This window comes from Spea bombifrons, chromosome 8 (assembly GCF_027358695.1).
Source record: "Spea bombifrons isolate aSpeBom1 chromosome 8, aSpeBom1.2.pri, whole genome shotgun sequence".
Lineage (NCBI taxonomy): Eukaryota > Metazoa > Chordata > Amphibia > Anura > Pelobatidae > Spea > Spea bombifrons.
Genome location: NC_071094.1, coordinates 5,541,686 through 5,560,027, shown reverse-complemented (window position 1 = coordinate 5,560,027; position 18,342 = coordinate 5,541,686). Strand labels below are relative to the sequence as shown.

Here is an 18,342-nt window from a genome sequence, read left to right as displayed (position 1 = left end):
CAAAAAAAAATGTTTCCTAGAAATCAAATTACTGAATAATTTGGGATATGAGTCACTTTTCTTATTTCACAAAACAATTTCCTAAATCTGCCAAAATCATTTGAAATCTGCCCCGACGTCCACTAAATTTTTAGCTATTTTTTTGGCGTACATTTTGGTAACTTTTAACCTGTATTGGAGGGTCTCCTTATCAGTTATGGGTTCTCTGTAGCTAACGCGGTACGCGTCTTACTTTTTATCTACATTTTTGTACTTTTGTAAACTTGCTTAGTCTTACATTCCAGGAAAGATTTGTAACCCCGGCGCCGAGGTTTCCGTATCATACTTCAAAGATCCGCCCTGAGATACAGCGGCGGCCGCGCAAGGCGTCACGTAAGCCACGTTTTCAAAATAACCGGGGTCCATTTGGCTTGGCTTGGCCAAATGGATGGATGTTGACCAAGAGGTCACACAAACTCACAGTATCCAAGGAGCATCACTTAGTAACCCCGTTAAACCCCGGGTTTCCAGCTCCAGTCCCTCTCCTTTTTTGGGGGAGAGCTTTTTGGAGAGAGCACTGGGAACTCTCAGGGTTTGGACCTTTGGATCGGGGCTTTTAGTCCAGTCTGAGGGTCAATGGGCAGATTTCGACACAGCTCCAAATTCTCATGTTTTTTTTCTCATGAACCTACATCGGTAATGATGAGACCAGCGCCTTCCAAACGCCGCCTTCCTGATTTGTATGTCACACCTGAAGTGTCTGCTTGAGCACAGGTGCCTACTTGGATCAAAGTCAAGTCAACAGAAATCGTGGCTCACCTATGTTCCATGTTTCGGGTGTTGCTTATAAAGATGTGACCGGCTAAACAAGAGTACTGGACTACCAGTCTACCAGAATTGGACCCACAATGATTGTTTTCATGACGGGGGGATTCCATAATTTTAACATTTCAGCCAAACATTTGAACTTCTGTGAGTTCCTTCTGGTATTTTGGGGTTCTGTCGAAGCCATTGGAGAAATATTTTGGGCCTTCTTACTGAAGCCAGATGTTACTTGCAATCTATCTAACTTGGGTCTTAGTGAACATGAACAGCCCATAGGGCTCACCAAGGGCCACAGACAGGGCACCTATTTCTACAGCAGCAATGGCTTAAAGGTCCAGCATATGACGCAATAACCTGGAACCCTCGATCATTAAGGAAGGACAAGGACTTGGGGCAAATTAGATCTTTGAAGCAAGAGGAACTGATCTCACTGACCCCTTCTCTGGAACCTTTTATGGAGTTCCAATTGACCTCGGCCCTATCCCTTTCATTAAAGTTCTGCAATGGGGGGGAGAAAGTGACAATACGAGTAGTAATTGGCAGACGACCAAATACGTTCCAGCACAAGGACCTTTTGTCTCGTACCTTTGCTACGGGCGGAAGGAGTCGAATTTATACGGTGCAGGGCCTTAGGTTGTTTGCTACGGTTGGCAGCCCAACTCGAGACATGACGACGGGCCCTAGGCAGTGGGTACAGGGATTAATAGAATAACAACGCCGCTCACCATGGGTACTTCTGTCCATTTGAAGTTTGTGCTACGAACATGGGAAATCAGAGGAAGAAGGAAAGAATTTGGGGAAGGGGTGGAAGGGAAGGGTGCGCTACTTTTTCGGATGCTTGTTCTCTTCTGGTATGGTAGAAGGGGACGATGATTATGGGGAGGGGGTGGTTGTTGTTGTACATCCCTCCTCCCTCTCAGGTATCCAGAGACATGGTTTACCCTCGGCCAGCTCTGTGCAGGAGGCAGGGAGGGGTCTCTTTGTTTGCTGTAAGGGGCTGAAATTCTCCTCCCAAAAAGTTTGGTAAGGCAGAGTGGGGGCAGGTTCTCTTATAAAGCCAGGCTGCCAGTAGAAGCATCAGACAGACCGGGGGCTGCAGCCGGAGCACAGTAACCCAACCTGATTTAAGGACGCTGACCACAGGGTCCTCTTCTTCTCCAAGACCCTCGAGCTGCCCTCTGAGCGCGGGTTCAGGCGAGGGGGGATGGCTGCCGGGGATCTGCGCGTTCTGCTGCTCGCTTTCTTCATGGTCCAGGTGGGTTATGGAGACGTCCAGGAGGACACCGCCCCATCGTTGGCCTTTGTGTTTGATGTCACCGGCTCGATGTACGATGACCTCAGACAGGTGATCGAAGGGGCCAACCGGATCTTGGAGCGCACTCTGAACCGCAGGACGAAGGCCATCGGCAGTTATGTCCTGGTTCCATTTCACGATCCAGGTAAGGTCCCTGACATCCCTTCAAATAGTAAGCTCTTCGGGCCAGGATGTTTTTGTATGGCGGTCAGGGGCGGATTTTATGCGACATTCCATTGTTCTTTAAATAAAGCATATTTTACACTGATGCCATCCATAGGAACCCAGAAAGGCAATTGTCCTAATCATTAACCTGTTGCGTGCCAGAGAAGCCAACAAAACATAGCAGTAGAAACATATTACTCATGCTTTCCAGCACCTTTAAAGTTAAATACAGAACGTCATGGAATTCAGAAGACTCAGATAAGATACAATTTTTTTTATGTCTGTTCTCAGAGAATTGGCAGCCGCTCCAGTTACCTTTATGATACAAACACAGTATAAAAATCCAATGAAAAGGGGGAAAATGTGCTTTTAACTATTTATCGGCCGGCTCTGAGTCTTTCTCTGTTCTCCAGTCGCTTTTTGTTCTTTGGAATTTGATATCGTTCTATGACAGCATACTGTAGACTGTAGGGACTTACATGGTAGATTTAGAGTTGCTTGGCATGGCTGAGGGTGATGTGAGTCGAAGTTCGGCCACAGATAGACATTGGCAGCGTTTCTGTTTTTAGTGCCTTTCAAAGGCGAGTAAAATGATGCCCTGCTACATCGGAACACGAGTCTTTATGGCATCTCAGCCGCACAGTGCTGCGCCGCGGTATATGTCGGCTTCTTGTAATCTCCCTCTTAGAATAATAATCTGAGGTTTCGCAAGATTTAAGGAGTTTATTTAGGAAATGGAAAGAATTTTGTAGATGTTTAACCCCTTCATAACACCTGGAGTGCACAACACATCGCAGTACTACTGTTGCATGGGGTACACAAGGGGTTAAGGGACTATGTCACTACAAAAGCTGAATGTTTTGGTAACATTGAAACGTATGATGCCCTTTTTCATAAAAAAACATCAATTGCATGTGTTTTTCTGATTATAATCACAGCTGGCAATGAGTTATGCCTCAGTCCAAGAGTCTCCGGCTAATTAGTCATTTCACTGTTTAAGAAAAAGGGGGATTAGTATATAAAATTATAAAGTATACATTCCCACACAACAAAAAACATACAATCACATAGAAAGAACACAATATATATACATACATATATATATACATATATATATATATATACACACAAACAATATAAAATAAATAAATATATATATATAAATAAATAAATACAAATATAATATATATAAATATATATAAAATAGTAATATATATATATAAAATATATAAATATATGTAAATATAAGATATACATATAAATAAATATAAAAATATAAATAAATATATATAAAAATATATAAATATATGTAAATATAAGATATATATATATATATAAATAAATATAAAAATAAAAATAAATATATATAAAAATATAGAAATATATGTAAATATAATATATATATAAATAAATATAAAAATATAAATAAATATATATAAAAATATAGAAATATATGTAAATATAATATATATATATATATATATAAATAAATATAAAAATATAAATAAATATATATAAAAATATAGAAATATATGTAAATATTTACGCAAACGTTTCCTCGCGCAAACATGCTTTTCTGCACAATTATACAATTCAGAATCAGACTTCCTAAACACCAACATCGGTTCCTTTGACACAAACGAGCTGCACAAACATACAGCGAGCCGCACAAACATACAGCGGGCTGCACAAACATACAGCGCCAGATGCCCAGGCAGATAAACCCCGTATAGTCTCAGATCTGTGAGATGTAAATTGTAAAGATCAAACAGAGCCCTTTGTGCTGTTGTGTGTTTTGTGTTTCTCTGTTTGTTCCTTTGACACATTGGCTGATTAACCCATTCGCTCCCGCTACTCCAGCTGTAAAAAAACCCCCCCGAAACCTGCCAATTTTACGCTCTCAAAAAGTTACCGTGAAAAATAATCCTGCATTTATTTCATTTTCCGAGTAGTGTTACAAAAAGAAAGAAAGAAAGGAAAAACATGATTACTTTTGTGTTAATATCTACCACGCACCCCTAGCTGATGCGCTATGAATCTACTACTCTTAAACTGTTCTCGTTCCATAAGCCATTCACGTTGTTCCTTCGTTGTTATTAAAGGCGCAGCCCTTCCCTTGTGAGGGGAAACAGCTGTTTTTAGGACGGGGCTGTACATTTTGGGATATGGGGTCCACTAGCAGACAGGTCTCAGATAAGACCTCCTTAGGCTGGCCGTATTACGCGCATGTTCCCTGGAAAGCGAAACTTGCTGAGTGCAGCTGGAAGCCTCCGTCCAGCTGGGAATATAATGACATTAATACATTCTCAGCGCTGGAAATAATTGAACCACATGTTAATAACAGGGGCCGGGGAGAAAAAACCCCAAAACAGACTCCAAATGGGGGCAGAAAACAGCCCCAAAACCCCAGCTTTTCATGCTTTTCTGCTGCTCACTATCTACCCGGGGTAGATTTCACTACTTACCCTGGATCTGGGCAACTTGGCCCCTTCCAAGTATTGGCGTGCAAATGCAATCATCTATTCTAGCTGAGGATGATAGGAGTTTTAGTTTAAACCAGGCATTATCATTCATGTTAGGATTTATTGACTTATATGGCGCCATCATATTCCGCAGCGCTGTACAACGAGTAACCGGGACGTAACAAGTAGTGCATGACATATAGATGCCATAGCTGCCATGCCAAGGAGCCATCAGAAATGCCTGGGCCCAGAACGAACTTATGGCCCAGGACCCCCTCCAAATACCCCTTGGTGCCCCCCCCCCTGTTTCTGGCACTTTCTCCATGGCAGCCATGTTTTAAAAAGTTCCCTTCGTTCCTAATTCCTCCCCTCAATGTCTCCCGATAACCCCCCCCCGGCATCAAAGAGACCTCAATTAGTAATGTAGTTGGATAGGATTTTAATGGCTGTTATCAGCTATTGTGAGTAGTACATCCTGATCCTACCCCCAGAACAGCTGCATTTACAGCAGCAAATCCATGACTAATCCCTCATTGCCTTGTTAATGATATACGACACATTCCAGAACATCCGACAGTGTGGGTGGACGCCTATGGACGCCGGTCCCAAGAGCTTGCCCTCTAAGAGACGTTAGTAGCACGTATTTTATGTGAGTGGGCCCAGACATTTACACACACACACTTACACACACACTTAACACAGACACACACTTACACACACACGCGCTAACACACACACACTTACACACACACACTTACACACACACGCGCTAACACACACACACACTTACACACACACGCGCTAACACACACACACTTACACACACTTAACACAGACACACACTTATACATACATTTTGACCGTGCCAGTCCAAAATAGTTTGGAAAGTCCTGGTCGAGGTCAACCGGCCCTTTGTTAAAAAATGGTTGATGTGACCTGGTCACCTATTGATTGGTGTTTAGGTAACGCAGTATTGTTTAGAACACAAAGTATGGATATTATTTACCCAGTCCCTGCTGTTTCTATACACATTATCGGGGTTTTTAGGGCTGTAGAACCCTGCGATCCCCTCATACCCAGCAAACATTCCGAGTGCTATGGTTCTAAGACCTAATTTAAACCATCCAACCAAAATTCTTATTTAGAAGTTACCCCGTTCCCCATTAATAACAATTAGCAGCTGGTGGGGCAGCACCACTTCAACCAGCTTAGTCCGGGAAACCTTCCTTTTCTCTGTCGAAAATGACAACCCTAAATTTATCCGTTCTTGCCAAAAATAAATGTAATGTCTGTCTGTCCAACGCATTTCTTCATCTACCTTCTAGAGATCGGACCCATGACTATAACGACAGACCCCGAAAAATTCAAGCGGGAGCTGAAGGAGCTGTACGTCCAGGTACTGGATCATTTTATATATCCTTCTGGAGTTTTTCCTTCAGTTTTTATTACAACGAGCAGGAATAAAAACTGAACTCGTATTTATTTTACGTGGCTGTAGGGAGGTGGAGACTGCCCAGAGATGAGCGTCGGGGCAATTAAGTTGGCCGTAGAGGTATCCAACCCAGGATCATTCATCTATGTGTTCACGGACGCCCGAGCCAAGGATTACAGGAAGAAGCAAGAGGTTCTGCAGCTGCTGCAGCTGAAACAATCTCAAGTAGGTGTCTAGAGCTCATATCTCCCAACATTTTCTCTTTGAGGGTAGTTGGAGACGTGACTGCCCCACTGGACGGTGCCCCGTTACCCGTCCACCACAGACGGCCAATGTAATAACGTAGCGTGTGCCCCCCGCTAGCTACATGTCTCCATTCAGGCTGATAAAAGTGTAGATAGATGCGGCCATGAGTATCCCGGAGCGACTGCGCTATTGGGACCTATGAGCCGTTGGCCTTAAAGTGCCAGGGTCACTATCACTAATATCCTTTAGAATGACTATGATATCGTCGCCAACGCTCCCAACTGGGCAGATATTTTGTTTATTGGAAGAGCCTCATGCTTGGTAACAATGTTTCCAATGCAGTCTTGCTATACGCTCTTGGCGTAGCGTCGGTCGAAGATGAAATGAGGTTGCTTGCCGTGACTGCTTGCCGTGACTGCTTGCCGTGAGTTTCTATCACTGTGCTGTCTTTAAGGTGGTCTTTGTGCTGACTGGGGACTGCGGGGACAGGAGTCACCAGGGCTACCGAGTCTACGAAGAGATCGCGGCCACCAGCTCCGGGCAAATATTCCACCTGGACAAGCAGCAGGTTAACGAAGTAAGTGATTGTCGGGTTCCTACGGCTTCTTCATCATTCTGTTTTTAGACTTTTCTCAATCATTTCGCATGGTATTTTATGAGAACTTAAGGATTTTCGGATCTTGCATCACACATTAAAATATAAATATATATAGAAGATGCATTCCCTGTAAAATTGCGGCCGCTTTATAGGTGAGCCGTCTCATTCGCTTTAGTCTCCCTGTAGCAGTGATTGTATTACAAACAGAGATGCTTTGAACCTTCGGCGCACAGACCCCCCTCAGCTCACATCTGTTTGCTGTTTATGACGGAGGGGAAGCCGAAGCCCGCGTGTCTCCTTCATGCCGGCTGAACCTGGCCCATCTGGCTCTGATTACTGACAGTGCCCTAATTCATTCGCACGGTCACATTAATGTGCTGAATAATCACATCCTCAATTCCCCTTACCCAAGCCCTACCGGCGGATAACTTGAGAGCCCTTTTGTTATTTATTTAAAGTAACTATCCATACCACCCAGAGGATTGTTTAAACATATGGGTGATGTTGATCGATGTTTATTTAATTCATTCGCTGGCAAGCCGGTTACGTAGCCGCCATTCCTCCCGCCTGTCGAAAACGGGGCCGTTTGAGTTAATCCATGTTCTGCACCAATGTAAGAGTCAACTAAAAGAATATATGAAAAATGAGTATTGCCGTTGATATTGACCTAACGGACGGGAATATTGTAAATACGTTTAGTTAAGACGGTGGACAATTATTTTCTTTTTTTTCACATTTCACACTTGCCCTTCTTATTTAATGCATGGAACCCGTCCGGTGTAAACTGGGGTTTCTTTCTGGAGCATATATTGGAAAATCAATACTTTATCATCTTGAAGCATAGACCTCCAGTTAAAGGCTTCAGGGTACAAACAATTTCAGGACTAGCTTTGATCATCGGAGTATTTGTCTTCTAGGTGTTGAAATGGGTGGAGGAGGCCATCCAGGCTTCCAAGGTCCACCTGCTGTCCACCGACCACGAGACAGCCGGAGAGAGAAACTGGAAAATCCCATTTGATCCCAGCCTCAAAGAAGTGACCATATCATTGAGCGGGCCGGACCCTGATATACAGATCACCGATCCCACCGGTATGGAATTCTCCTTCTAACGTGTAAAGCTCCTTGGATCTTGAAGGAGATCTCGTTTATATCGCTCTGTGTTATTTTATTCTGCTTTTTCCTCCATAGACCATTTTTTTTCTCCTTGTCATAATCTGTCTTTGCTTCATGGGAAGCTCAATGTGATAATGTTTCCACCCGACCAACCTCACCCATGTCTTCTTCTGTAGGAAGAGTGCTTTCCGTGAGCCAGGGGCTGGAGGAGTTGCTAACAATCCCTAATTCGGCTCTGGTCCTAGGCCTGAAGCCAACGGTTCCTGGAATCTGGACTATCAAGGTAATAAATTAACACTCTGTGTTGAGCGAAGCCGAGTCCTACAGTACGGAATCGAGTAAGCGAGGGAGACATGAGTGGGAGAAGATCGCTCGATAATGGTTCTGAAGTAGCTCCTGTTATAAATGAGGTGAAGGTGGGGGCAGTTATTCTAAAAACACTTTTTGTGTCCTTAAAACTGAGGTTTTCACCGTAGCCGTTAAAATTTTTTTAAAGAGCCATTTAGAGTTTTTTTTAATAGTTTATTGGTACTTTAAATACATTTCTTTAATTATTTTTTAAATATTTTTTTATGTTAAGTTGCTTTCTGATTTCTAGTTTTTAGTGTATTTAGGAGACTTATTTCAAACTATTTAAAGGGCTCAACCAATTAGTCCTGGGAAAGAACTCTTCCCGACATTCACCCCGTAAACATGTGTTATGTAACCGACCTCGTAAACTTTTGGCCGAAACCAAAGGGGGCAGAAAGTGGCATTTTCTGCCGTAGTCAGAATATTTAGGGTTAAAGCCGGCACTACTAAAAACCCGTCTCAGATCTTTCGTGGAAAATAAAATCCTGGCACTTTTTATAATGAGCGCATGGTGAAGGTGTGGGGCCGTTCTGCCCCCCCCCCTGGCTTGATCTTTTTGATCTCTGGAATAAACTCAACTTGAAATTTTGTTTATTGTTTCCTTGGGCTGCTTCCATTTCCCTCCGTCAGACTGGCAGCTCGTTACCCTAATGAGGCTGTGAACCCGATAGGCGCACGTCATCATCATCATCATCCTGATTAATGCACATGGATCTGGCCCAGCTTATTCTTGAAGGCAGGCATCATTAAAAAGCCCAAATTCTGACATCACAGAGATATTTACGAAGATACATTTTGGAGAAACTGTCACGAACATTCCAAAGTTCTGCAGTTAGAACTTCTCCATATAAGTTCTCCTTTTAAAATATTATCCATGAAACAGACAAAGGCAGAAGGTCTTACACCATAGATAATGTCTTCATGGCATTCCAGATTCTCATAGTAATTGGGTACCGTGTTTTTGACATTACGTGTACGGTATATGTAAGTGATAATCATCAGCCGACGGTTCGGCGTGGTCTTCATCAGCAGCCTCTCATTGTCTCATTGCAGATTGGCAGCAGCGGCCGTCACACGGTTAGAATCACGGGGGTCAGCACTCTGGATTTCCGTGCAGCTTTTTCCACGACCGCTGTTATAGATCCTTCTCGAGTGATTGAACGTCCAATACAAGGTAAAAAAAACAATGGGTGCCTATTTGCGTCTGTACATTATCCATAGGGGACGTCTGGACACAAAGAAAGCGAAGAACTGGTTTTTTTGTTCTTTAGCACTTTGATAAAAACTAGGGTTTCATAAGATTTTGTATCATGATCTCTAAGAAACACAGACTTCACCCAAAAATGGTTTAAATGGTTTGTGGCCCCTATAACCCCTGCTGAGCTAAAGAAAAGTCCCTGACTAATAACGCTAAAAAATATTGTATGGTGGTCAAAATGACAACGGATCTGCTCTTTGGTGAATTTTATATGGAGGTGAAACCTTGTATGGATCTAAATGTTGATGTGGGCATGTTGTGTCCTCTGTCCGCCAATAGAGAACATTGGGAATTCAGATTTGTTTTCTGCCTCTTGTGTAAGGAATCCCCATCTCGGCCATGATCAACTGCAGCGGACTTTCTCCACCGGGAAAAGTGGAAGCCCTGGACCTTATGCGTGTTTCGGGCGAATCTTACTTCTCTCTGCCTGCTCAAAGGTTACCCTACAAACGCTCCAAGCAGTTGTGGTCGGTCCCCCAGTTTCAGGCTCCCAGGGAAAGCTTCTTCATGAAGGTCCGCGGCACCGACCACGGAGGGCACCAGTTCCAGCGCCTCTCCAATGTGGCTTACACCAGCGTAGTACCAGGTATGAGAGATAACACAAGCGACTGGTAGACTCTAACTCATTCCTTCTGCCCGAGAAGCCATTTCCCTGATGTAACACATAATCTCACTGAATGCAGCATTGTCCAGTTACATTGTTACATTGCATTGTTGTATTAATTTGAGATTTTTTTCCCTTACCCACTTGCAGATGTGCCCGCTGTGGCAATGCCAGCTAATATACAGGGCTATCATCAGCGCCCGCTGGTCATCCCTTGCTCTGTTGTCAGTGACATTCCCTTTCGACTACGCTTCTCAAGGGATGGGGAGAAGCTGGGAGACGAACGTCTTTTCCCGTAAGTTGATTTGGACTGATTGCGATTCCAATGTCTGAATGGCATTTAGCGGGGTTACCGCTTGTTCCAGAACCTCTTACTCCCAGTACTCACACTGACCACAATGAAACGCTATGACACACGTAGTAATTAGAATTGTGGGTTCCAGTTTGTGGCCACTGGGTGGAATTTTCAGATGGAACCACAACTGGTCGTGATCAGGAGTTACGTGTATCATTCCAGATATTGACAAACTCTTGTGATCACCAACCAGTATTTGGCTGGCCACGGCTCGGCTAAGGACCTCATGATCTATTATGAAACAGCTTCTTGGGAATAAGTATAAATGTTGTGTTGTGTTATCTCGATTATGGCTCACTACTGCTTCTTTTTTTTAGGGAATCTGGCAATGCCACCTGGGAGGTGCCATCTGCGTCCGGTCGTCATGAAGGAGTTTATGTGTGCACCGCAATCAGCAAAGTAGGCGCAAGTTATGCCCTCACCACGGTGTCCGTGGCAGGTAAGTAGACCAGGATTTCATCACACCTTTGACCTTCAAGACCTTAATTTATGGCCACCACGGCCATGTAAGAAATGGACCATGCTCAGTCTGCAAGCTTACTACTAGGATCTATCCTCAGCTGATCTGTATAATTATTCCCAATATTTTTTCCATCCCCGAGAGATGGAAGCTGATATGTCTTGGACTTGAAGTAAGAGAAAGAGTTAATAAGTTGACGTTTCCAACAAAAGGCACAAGATGGTAAAAAGCTCAACACTTAGGAGCATCTCAGATGTATTCATTATTTATCCATTAGATTGGAAAGATCTCCATCAGCAAATCTGTATGATCCCTATCATAAAGCATCTCCAGACATATGTTTTGACATGTCCTGGCCTTCGTCGATGAATGAATTGGCGTTGCTCTCAAGAACGTAAAAACATTTGAGGTGTTCCTGGGTAGGGATGCGGTGCCCGTGGAGAAGAACTAATAATAACTGTAGTCTTCTTCAGAATCTTATGTTGCCGGAACAATAAAAATAAAAAGTTTTGCAACTTCCTAAAGATTGAGTTAATGAGATGAAAATGTTCAAACCCTCTTTAATGAGGACACAACGTGGGTCAACATGAACCCATCTCCAACTGCCCCAGTTCATTAATGATGGTGTTGTTCAAGGCGCTGTCCATGTGCATTCTAGATACATATGGCTTCTTGTTATTGTCAAGGATTTCCTTCCTCTGACCTTCTGTTCCTCTGGTCGTAGAGCCTCCACCTACCATCTCTGTCCTCCGTAACTATACCGCCTCTCTCGGTGACCTGGCTGTCCTCTCGTGTCACGTCCTGGGAGACGTGCGTCATAACCTCACCTGGGAATATGATAAGAGAATATTGGACGAGGGAAGGCTAAGAATCCTACAAAACTCTTCCCTGGAGATTCGGAATGTCCAGCCAAGCGATGCCGGCCGTTACCTGTGCTCTGCCACCAATAATCACGGAGCTACTACCGCGACGGTCTGGCTCTCTGTTCAGGGTAAGATGTCACCTGCTCACCTGCTTTTATGATTTGCTGGTATTGGGTCATATGTCCCTGTGCTCTTGGCTGCTGTGATTTTTAGTATCTAGATATACACAGGGAATGTCCAAACTGTCATTTACCCAGGTTTAGGCATAAAGTAAATCCAAACTGTGCTACGTCCAAGAGTGGTTTATAGAAATATATAATAAAATAATAATAATTATAATCATAGAAATGATCTATGTTCAGGTTGTACAAGACCTGTGAGAATCATTTCTGGGTTCACCTGACCCCTGCTGGGTTCCATAGACTGAAAAATAGAACTCTACTGATTGCCGGCTGGCATGGGATCCAGCAGAGTTATATTGCAGACGATGTAAGACGATGTGACAATTATTATTTTTGCGGATTTACATCTAACGGTGTCTCCTTTGGGCATGGCCTTGGCTCATAACAGGTTTAGTAAAATAGACCACTAGGTGGTTCCAGAAAATGGGGCAACCATGAAGTAGTTTTGAAGAGAGCACAAGCCATCCAAAACTCTTTCACCATCAAGTCTTCTCATGGCGATAGCCTTTTAATGAGTGTTGTCTTTTGGGATTTTGATGTTTCCCAGAACCTCCACGCATACAGATTGACTCAAGTGCCACTCAGCTGACCCTCGGAGGAGTAGTAAGGATACGATGTGACGTTTCGGGTCATCCAGAACCTCGCATCTCCTGGAGACACGGAGACCACCTTCTCAGCAACGACAGCAGGTTAGTGACAGACAGTGCTGGATAAGGAGACAAAGGCTGGATTATTATTTTTTTGTTATACTTTTTTACATCGTATGCATCCTGCGTCTTCCCGCAAACAGATATACGATCACCGAGGATCACACGCTGCTGATTAAGGATGCGAGCCAAGACGATGCGGGGAAATACAGCTGTGTAGCTTCTAATGATTTAGGCACCGACGAGCAGTCCGTAATCCTCACCTATACAGGTACGTTTGCGGTAAATGTAATGATTTGACGTGATACATCTTTTCTTTTTTTTTGCGTAATTTAGGGATTAAGCTATACCTGAAGGAAAAACTGGGTTTTTTGAGGATGCCTGTGAGGGTCTAACTTGAACGAATCCGCTCAATGTTCTGTATGTAGCATCTGTAGCTGTACGTATAATTAAACAGGTTAATTACTCTCATGATGTGAACCCTGGCAACCTCAAGGGATACGTTCTTGTCCTTGGCCCTCACGGAGAAAAACTCTGTATTTAAAAATTGATTTAAAACACTATTTAAAAAAAAAAACTTTTTAAAACTTTTGCAGAACTTCCAAAAGTCAGTGCTGTGAAATCGTCTCTGCAAGTGCCGGTGGGAGAGGATGCCGTTCTGGAGTGTATGACGGAGGGGCTCCCTCCGCCGCTGGTCATATGGTACAAAGGTAACAGAGATCACCTCTTGATACATTTCTTATGTTGTTGGCCAGAATACTAACATGTGACACTACAATGGCTATAAATGACAGCAATGCCCCCCCCCCCGACTATTGCCTCCGACAGCTGGAGGCTCTTATTCGGCCAGATCTGCTCTAAGATGTACGGTATTCACAGAAGGATGTAGCCCGAGTTCTAAACCTTTCCATGTTATTTATTTAGGAGAAGAGGAATTGACGGGCTCTCTAATCAACTCCGACAAAGGAGTTCTGAGGCTCCGGGATGTGAATGTAGAAGACGCAGGAGCGTATACCTGCGTGGCATCCAACGAGGCAGGAACATCGTCCGACGTCATCCACGTGGAAGTGGGCAGTAAGTCCTTCTCTTATTCTGTGAAGGTGGAGATTATCCTATAGATCTATATGTCCATAGAAGTGAATTCTACCTTCCATGTATATATATGTGAATACTTTTTTATTTAAAATATTCAATAGAAAAATCAACTCTAAAGGAAGAAGACCAAAGAGTTATTACCCTTGCGTCGTAATAATTACAGATAGGACATTCTTCTGTCCAAAACAGATGTGGAAGTCAAGCGCTTGTACATAATGACCAAACCATGTGGGCCGAGAATAGTTGTATCACCTGGAGAATGCTCTGTGTTTGTTAAAGAACATATTTCTTTTTGATGCTTGTTCTTCGGATACTATGGGAAGTCGGTATAACATTCCCCTCGGCGTGTCCTTGCGTTGGCTTGACCTTTCTTATGGCTCCCCACGCGTTCATTTGAGGCAGGGGTTCCTCGGAAGGCTCTGCCTTTGAGAAGACTTCGTTCTTATTATGTGGCCATGAACGCCTGCAGCCTGTTCAAAGCCGTCTTGTAAATACCTCCACACTGGGCCACAGACTCCGTGTATTAAGGTCCTATTCTTCTCCAAGAGTTTAAAGGAGGGCCAAATACCCCTTTTTGAAGCACAAAGTGCCTTTCTTCTCAATAGAAGCTCATTTATGATCCTTATCTCTATTTTTCCTTGATTTGTCACCTCTGGCTCTCTGGAAGCTAATTTTTTGACCTTGAGCTGCCCTTGGGATGGTTATAGACCTTTCCGCAGACCTTTGGAGCTATTAAGTGGCTTTTCTTGTCCAAACCTTCTCCGTCCACCTTTAATAAGCATTTGTAAGAATAATTACAACGATCTTCTTATAACTCAGAAGCCCCTCAAGCCATTGCCTTGTCTTCTCAGACCTTGCATAGGAACCAACAATGTAACCTTTTTATTATATAAAACATTGTTTTTAACCATTTAAATACAGAAAAGTCTCATCTACAATCCTACAAAATAGCTTGTAATCCGATTCCAATATGTGACTTCCCGATTGGTGAAACTCCTGCGGGCTTTGGGCTCGCGTGGCCGGTGAGCGTTGGGGCTCCGGTGCGAGCGTGTGTCCGTGTATAACGGAGCGCTATCGGACTCCTTCTGTCTACTTCTTGATAACGCGAGGCCTGCTTCACAAACAGTGTTTGCTTTTTGATAACTCAGACAATAAAATAACAGAGCGGGGAAAGAGGTTTTGTCACAAGAGATACAATTATCCTCGAAAAGTATATAAATACCCCAAAAATAACATAGGCGTATGTTAACCTTTTGGGTTTTTTTCAGAGCGGGGAGGCTCCCATGGGATGTTTTCGAAACTGATACAAAAGATCCTAAAATACTATCATTCTTACAACTTTAAGTGAAAATGATGTCTGCTTGCCGTACGCAGGTTTTTATTGGGGTTTATCTATTAAACGGCGCGTGGAATTCAGGGCCGGACTAGCGATGATGAGACGGGCAGCGGCTGCTTGATGGCATAAGTGGGTCTGATGTCCGGATATCTATCTCTCTCTCTCTCTCTCTCTCTCTCTCTATATATATATATACTGTATATCTATATATATATATATATATATATATATAAGCACACCTTATGTTTCTATGGTCACGTAGCTTGCGGACAGGCATGTCCAGCCGGTGGCCGTACACTAGAGCACCCGACCGGCCAGCGACCCGCCTGGTTGATTTAGGGGTGCAGTTAGAAGATCAACTAAGCCCCTCTTTCCATAGACACTCACTAGGGTATTTGGCATACCACCCAGTCGTCACTGTTTTAGACTGACAGTCCCTCTTTGGGAAGCAAATCCCTGTGTCTTCCCCTGATGCCCCCTCTTTTCTAGGAGCTCAGAATGTCGGGGGTATCACAGGGTTCTACAGCCCCCCAAAAGCCGCTTTGCCCACTTCGGGTATCTTATCGTTATACACTAAATGTAGTAAGTAATGCTATATACAACAATAAATAATAATAATAATAATGTACCCAATGCGTAAAATGTTCCTCTCAATACAACTCAGTATTTAGTGAATATAGCCCTTGATTACACATGGTTACCGAATGATGTGGTTGGCTGAGGGCTTTCATTACTTTTATGTACTATAAAAAAAAAAACTAAGAAGAAAACTTTCATGTCTGTTAAGTACAATTCCTCCTTGTTATCGAGTCTTGTCCAGAAAGATACAGCTGGAAAAGCGTTTACAACTTGTAATGGCAGACATGTTAGAACATGATAAAAGGCAAAAAAAAAAGATGCCCCGGGGGACATAGGCATTAACGCTCCATTAACGACACAAAAAAGGGCAGACAGAAGCATTAATAACTCCACAAGGATTTAAAGCCCCCTGACACACGAGTAGCACAGGGGCCGGAGACACATGTTGGCAAACAGATGTGATGGGACAGACAGACAGACCATTAAATAACTCGGATAAGTGGGGTTTACTGGTATATTTGGAGCAGCCTCCGGTTTAACCCTTTGATTCCAATGGGCTTTGAGGTATCGTGTCCACCTCCTTGACGGATAAAGGGCCCTTTTTGTTCTCCCATTTCTTGCTTCTTAGCAAAGATGTAGAGGAGCTCGCTGTCCGAACAGAGGAATGAGAACATTTTAGATACGCAGGCTGTTCCTTCCAGACAAACCAAGAACATCACGTCTCACACATGCCTAGGATTATATTAACCTGAAGTCTTATCCCGGATATTTCTGGATGCCTTAGAGAGGAATCTCCCCCACAGCATTATAAACCGTATGAGAGAGCACAGGGAGTCCGTACTTTGGGCAGCTACATGGTCCATTGACACAAGGATTATTTCATTGAGATAATTTAATTTATAAACCCATTCCCTGCTGTTTCTATACACATTATTGGGGGTTTTAGGGATGTAGAACCCTGCGATACCCTCATACCCAGCGAACATTCTGAGCTACTAGCAGTGGTGAACTTAGGGGGTGGGGTGGGGGTGGTAGTTTTGGCCCATCGGGGTGCCACTCATCAGGGGGGGGTGCCACACAGGTCCCAATTCTCCAGGAAATTCCCTTTCTCTCAATGTCCGCAGACCGCAGACCGCTTCTCCGCAGACCGCTTCTCGTCCCTGTCTCCTTTCCTGCAGCTTTGCTTACTCTCTCCTCTTGTATCTTCTTGTTATTCTGTCTTCTCCCTGTGTCTTCTTTCTTCGTCCATGTTCTGCAAAAGGGCAGAACCTCTGAGAACTCTTTCTCTCCATTTGAGAAATGGAGGAGAGGCTCTTTTGCGGAAGTATTCTGATAGGCCAGAATAATGCAAAAAGGTTCTCAGAGAATGAGAGTTGAAGGAACTTTCACCTTCTCTGAAAATCTGTGAGGAAAGAAGATGTAGGCAGAAGCGGATGAAGACAGAAGAAAGAAGACAGAAGACTGGAGAAGAAGAAGATTCAAGAGAAGAAGCTGGGCTGCGGGGAAAGAAGAAAGAGACACGGGAGAGGTCTGCAGAGAATGTAGGGAGTCATTGACAGTGAGAGAGAAGGATTGAGAGTAGGCATGAATGAGTGAGAGCATGAGAGAGCATTATTAAGAATGAGCGAGTGTATGATAGAGCATGAGTAAGAGTGAGTGGAAGAGTGTGAGAAAGAGTGTGGGTGTTTTTGCATTTTAAAGTGTGGTGGGAGCCAAATATAAAAGGCACCCCAGGTGCCAAATACTTTAGGTATGCCCGTGGCTCCTAGAAAAGAGGGGCATCAGAGGAGGATAAGGAGGCAGAGGGATCTGGGTCCAAAGAGCTATCGTCTTTCCTAAAGAGCTATTCTTCCATTGGCTTCCCATTTCTGCCCCTTTGACTTAAGTGGGAATTTTGCATCAAACTAAAGGCAAAGAGACAGATATATGGGCAATCAAGTTTCCACTGAACCCAGCATGATGAATCCCCGAGGTCGCGCTAGATTAGACCTAGCTTGAGGACTTGGAGCGATACCCCAGAACACTTCAAATGTCCAGGTTGATACATTATATGTCTTTAGTAACACACATTATTAATCATTACTAATTGTTTTTCTTGCATGTTTGAAAAACCCTAAGCCTTTGGCAGGAATAAGGCCTCCAAGGAACAATGCGGACAACCCGGCCCAAAGTAACCCTTCCCGTTTTTTTAACTCTAAACTCTAAAAAAAACATGTTTTGTCCCCATATGACTTTATTACTAAATTCTAAAGATTGATTATATTTTTTTTGTATAATTTGTGTTAGAACAGACACTTTTTGTTCTTTGCCATAGTTCATTTATTTTGCCATGGAGACCAACAACAGATTAGAAGCGTTTTACACGGTTGCATTGTGTCTAGAGTTCTGTCTGCCATTGTTGCAATTAATATAATAGGAATTAGAGGTTCCAGGAGCCTGTCGAGAGCATTCGTTACCCACAGCGTTTAATTATGATATAATTAGCCTTTTAAAGTGTG

At 43.4% G+C, this 18,342-nt stretch overlaps 1 protein-coding gene across 1 annotated transcript in view; it reads left to right on the top strand.

The window, feature by feature from the left end:
• The first annotated feature begins 1,937 nt into the window (after nt 1–1,937).
• HMCN2 (hemicentin 2) overlaps nt 1,938–18,342 on the top strand; it is a 66,215-nt gene continuing 49,810 nt past the window's right edge. The window contains exons 1-15 of the mRNA XM_053472847.1: nt 1,938–2,243; nt 6,051–6,121; nt 6,224–6,382; nt 6,858–6,980; nt 7,919–8,090; nt 8,291–8,397; nt 9,519–9,639; nt 10,046–10,309; nt 10,478–10,622; nt 11,000–11,121; nt 11,867–12,133; nt 12,735–12,876; nt 12,978–13,105; nt 13,431–13,544; nt 13,759–13,908. Of these exons, the coding sequence (XP_053328822.1) occupies nt 2,009–2,243; nt 6,051–6,121; nt 6,224–6,382; nt 6,858–6,980; nt 7,919–8,090; nt 8,291–8,397; nt 9,519–9,639; nt 10,046–10,309; nt 10,478–10,622; nt 11,000–11,121; nt 11,867–12,133; nt 12,735–12,876; nt 12,978–13,105; nt 13,431–13,544; nt 13,759–13,908 (2,320 nt within the window). The 5' untranslated portion in view covers nt 1,938–2,008. The remainder of the gene's footprint in view (nt 2,244–6,050; nt 6,122–6,223; nt 6,383–6,857; nt 6,981–7,918; nt 8,091–8,290; nt 8,398–9,518; nt 9,640–10,045; nt 10,310–10,477; nt 10,623–10,999; nt 11,122–11,866; nt 12,134–12,734; nt 12,877–12,977; nt 13,106–13,430; nt 13,545–13,758; nt 13,909–18,342) is intronic.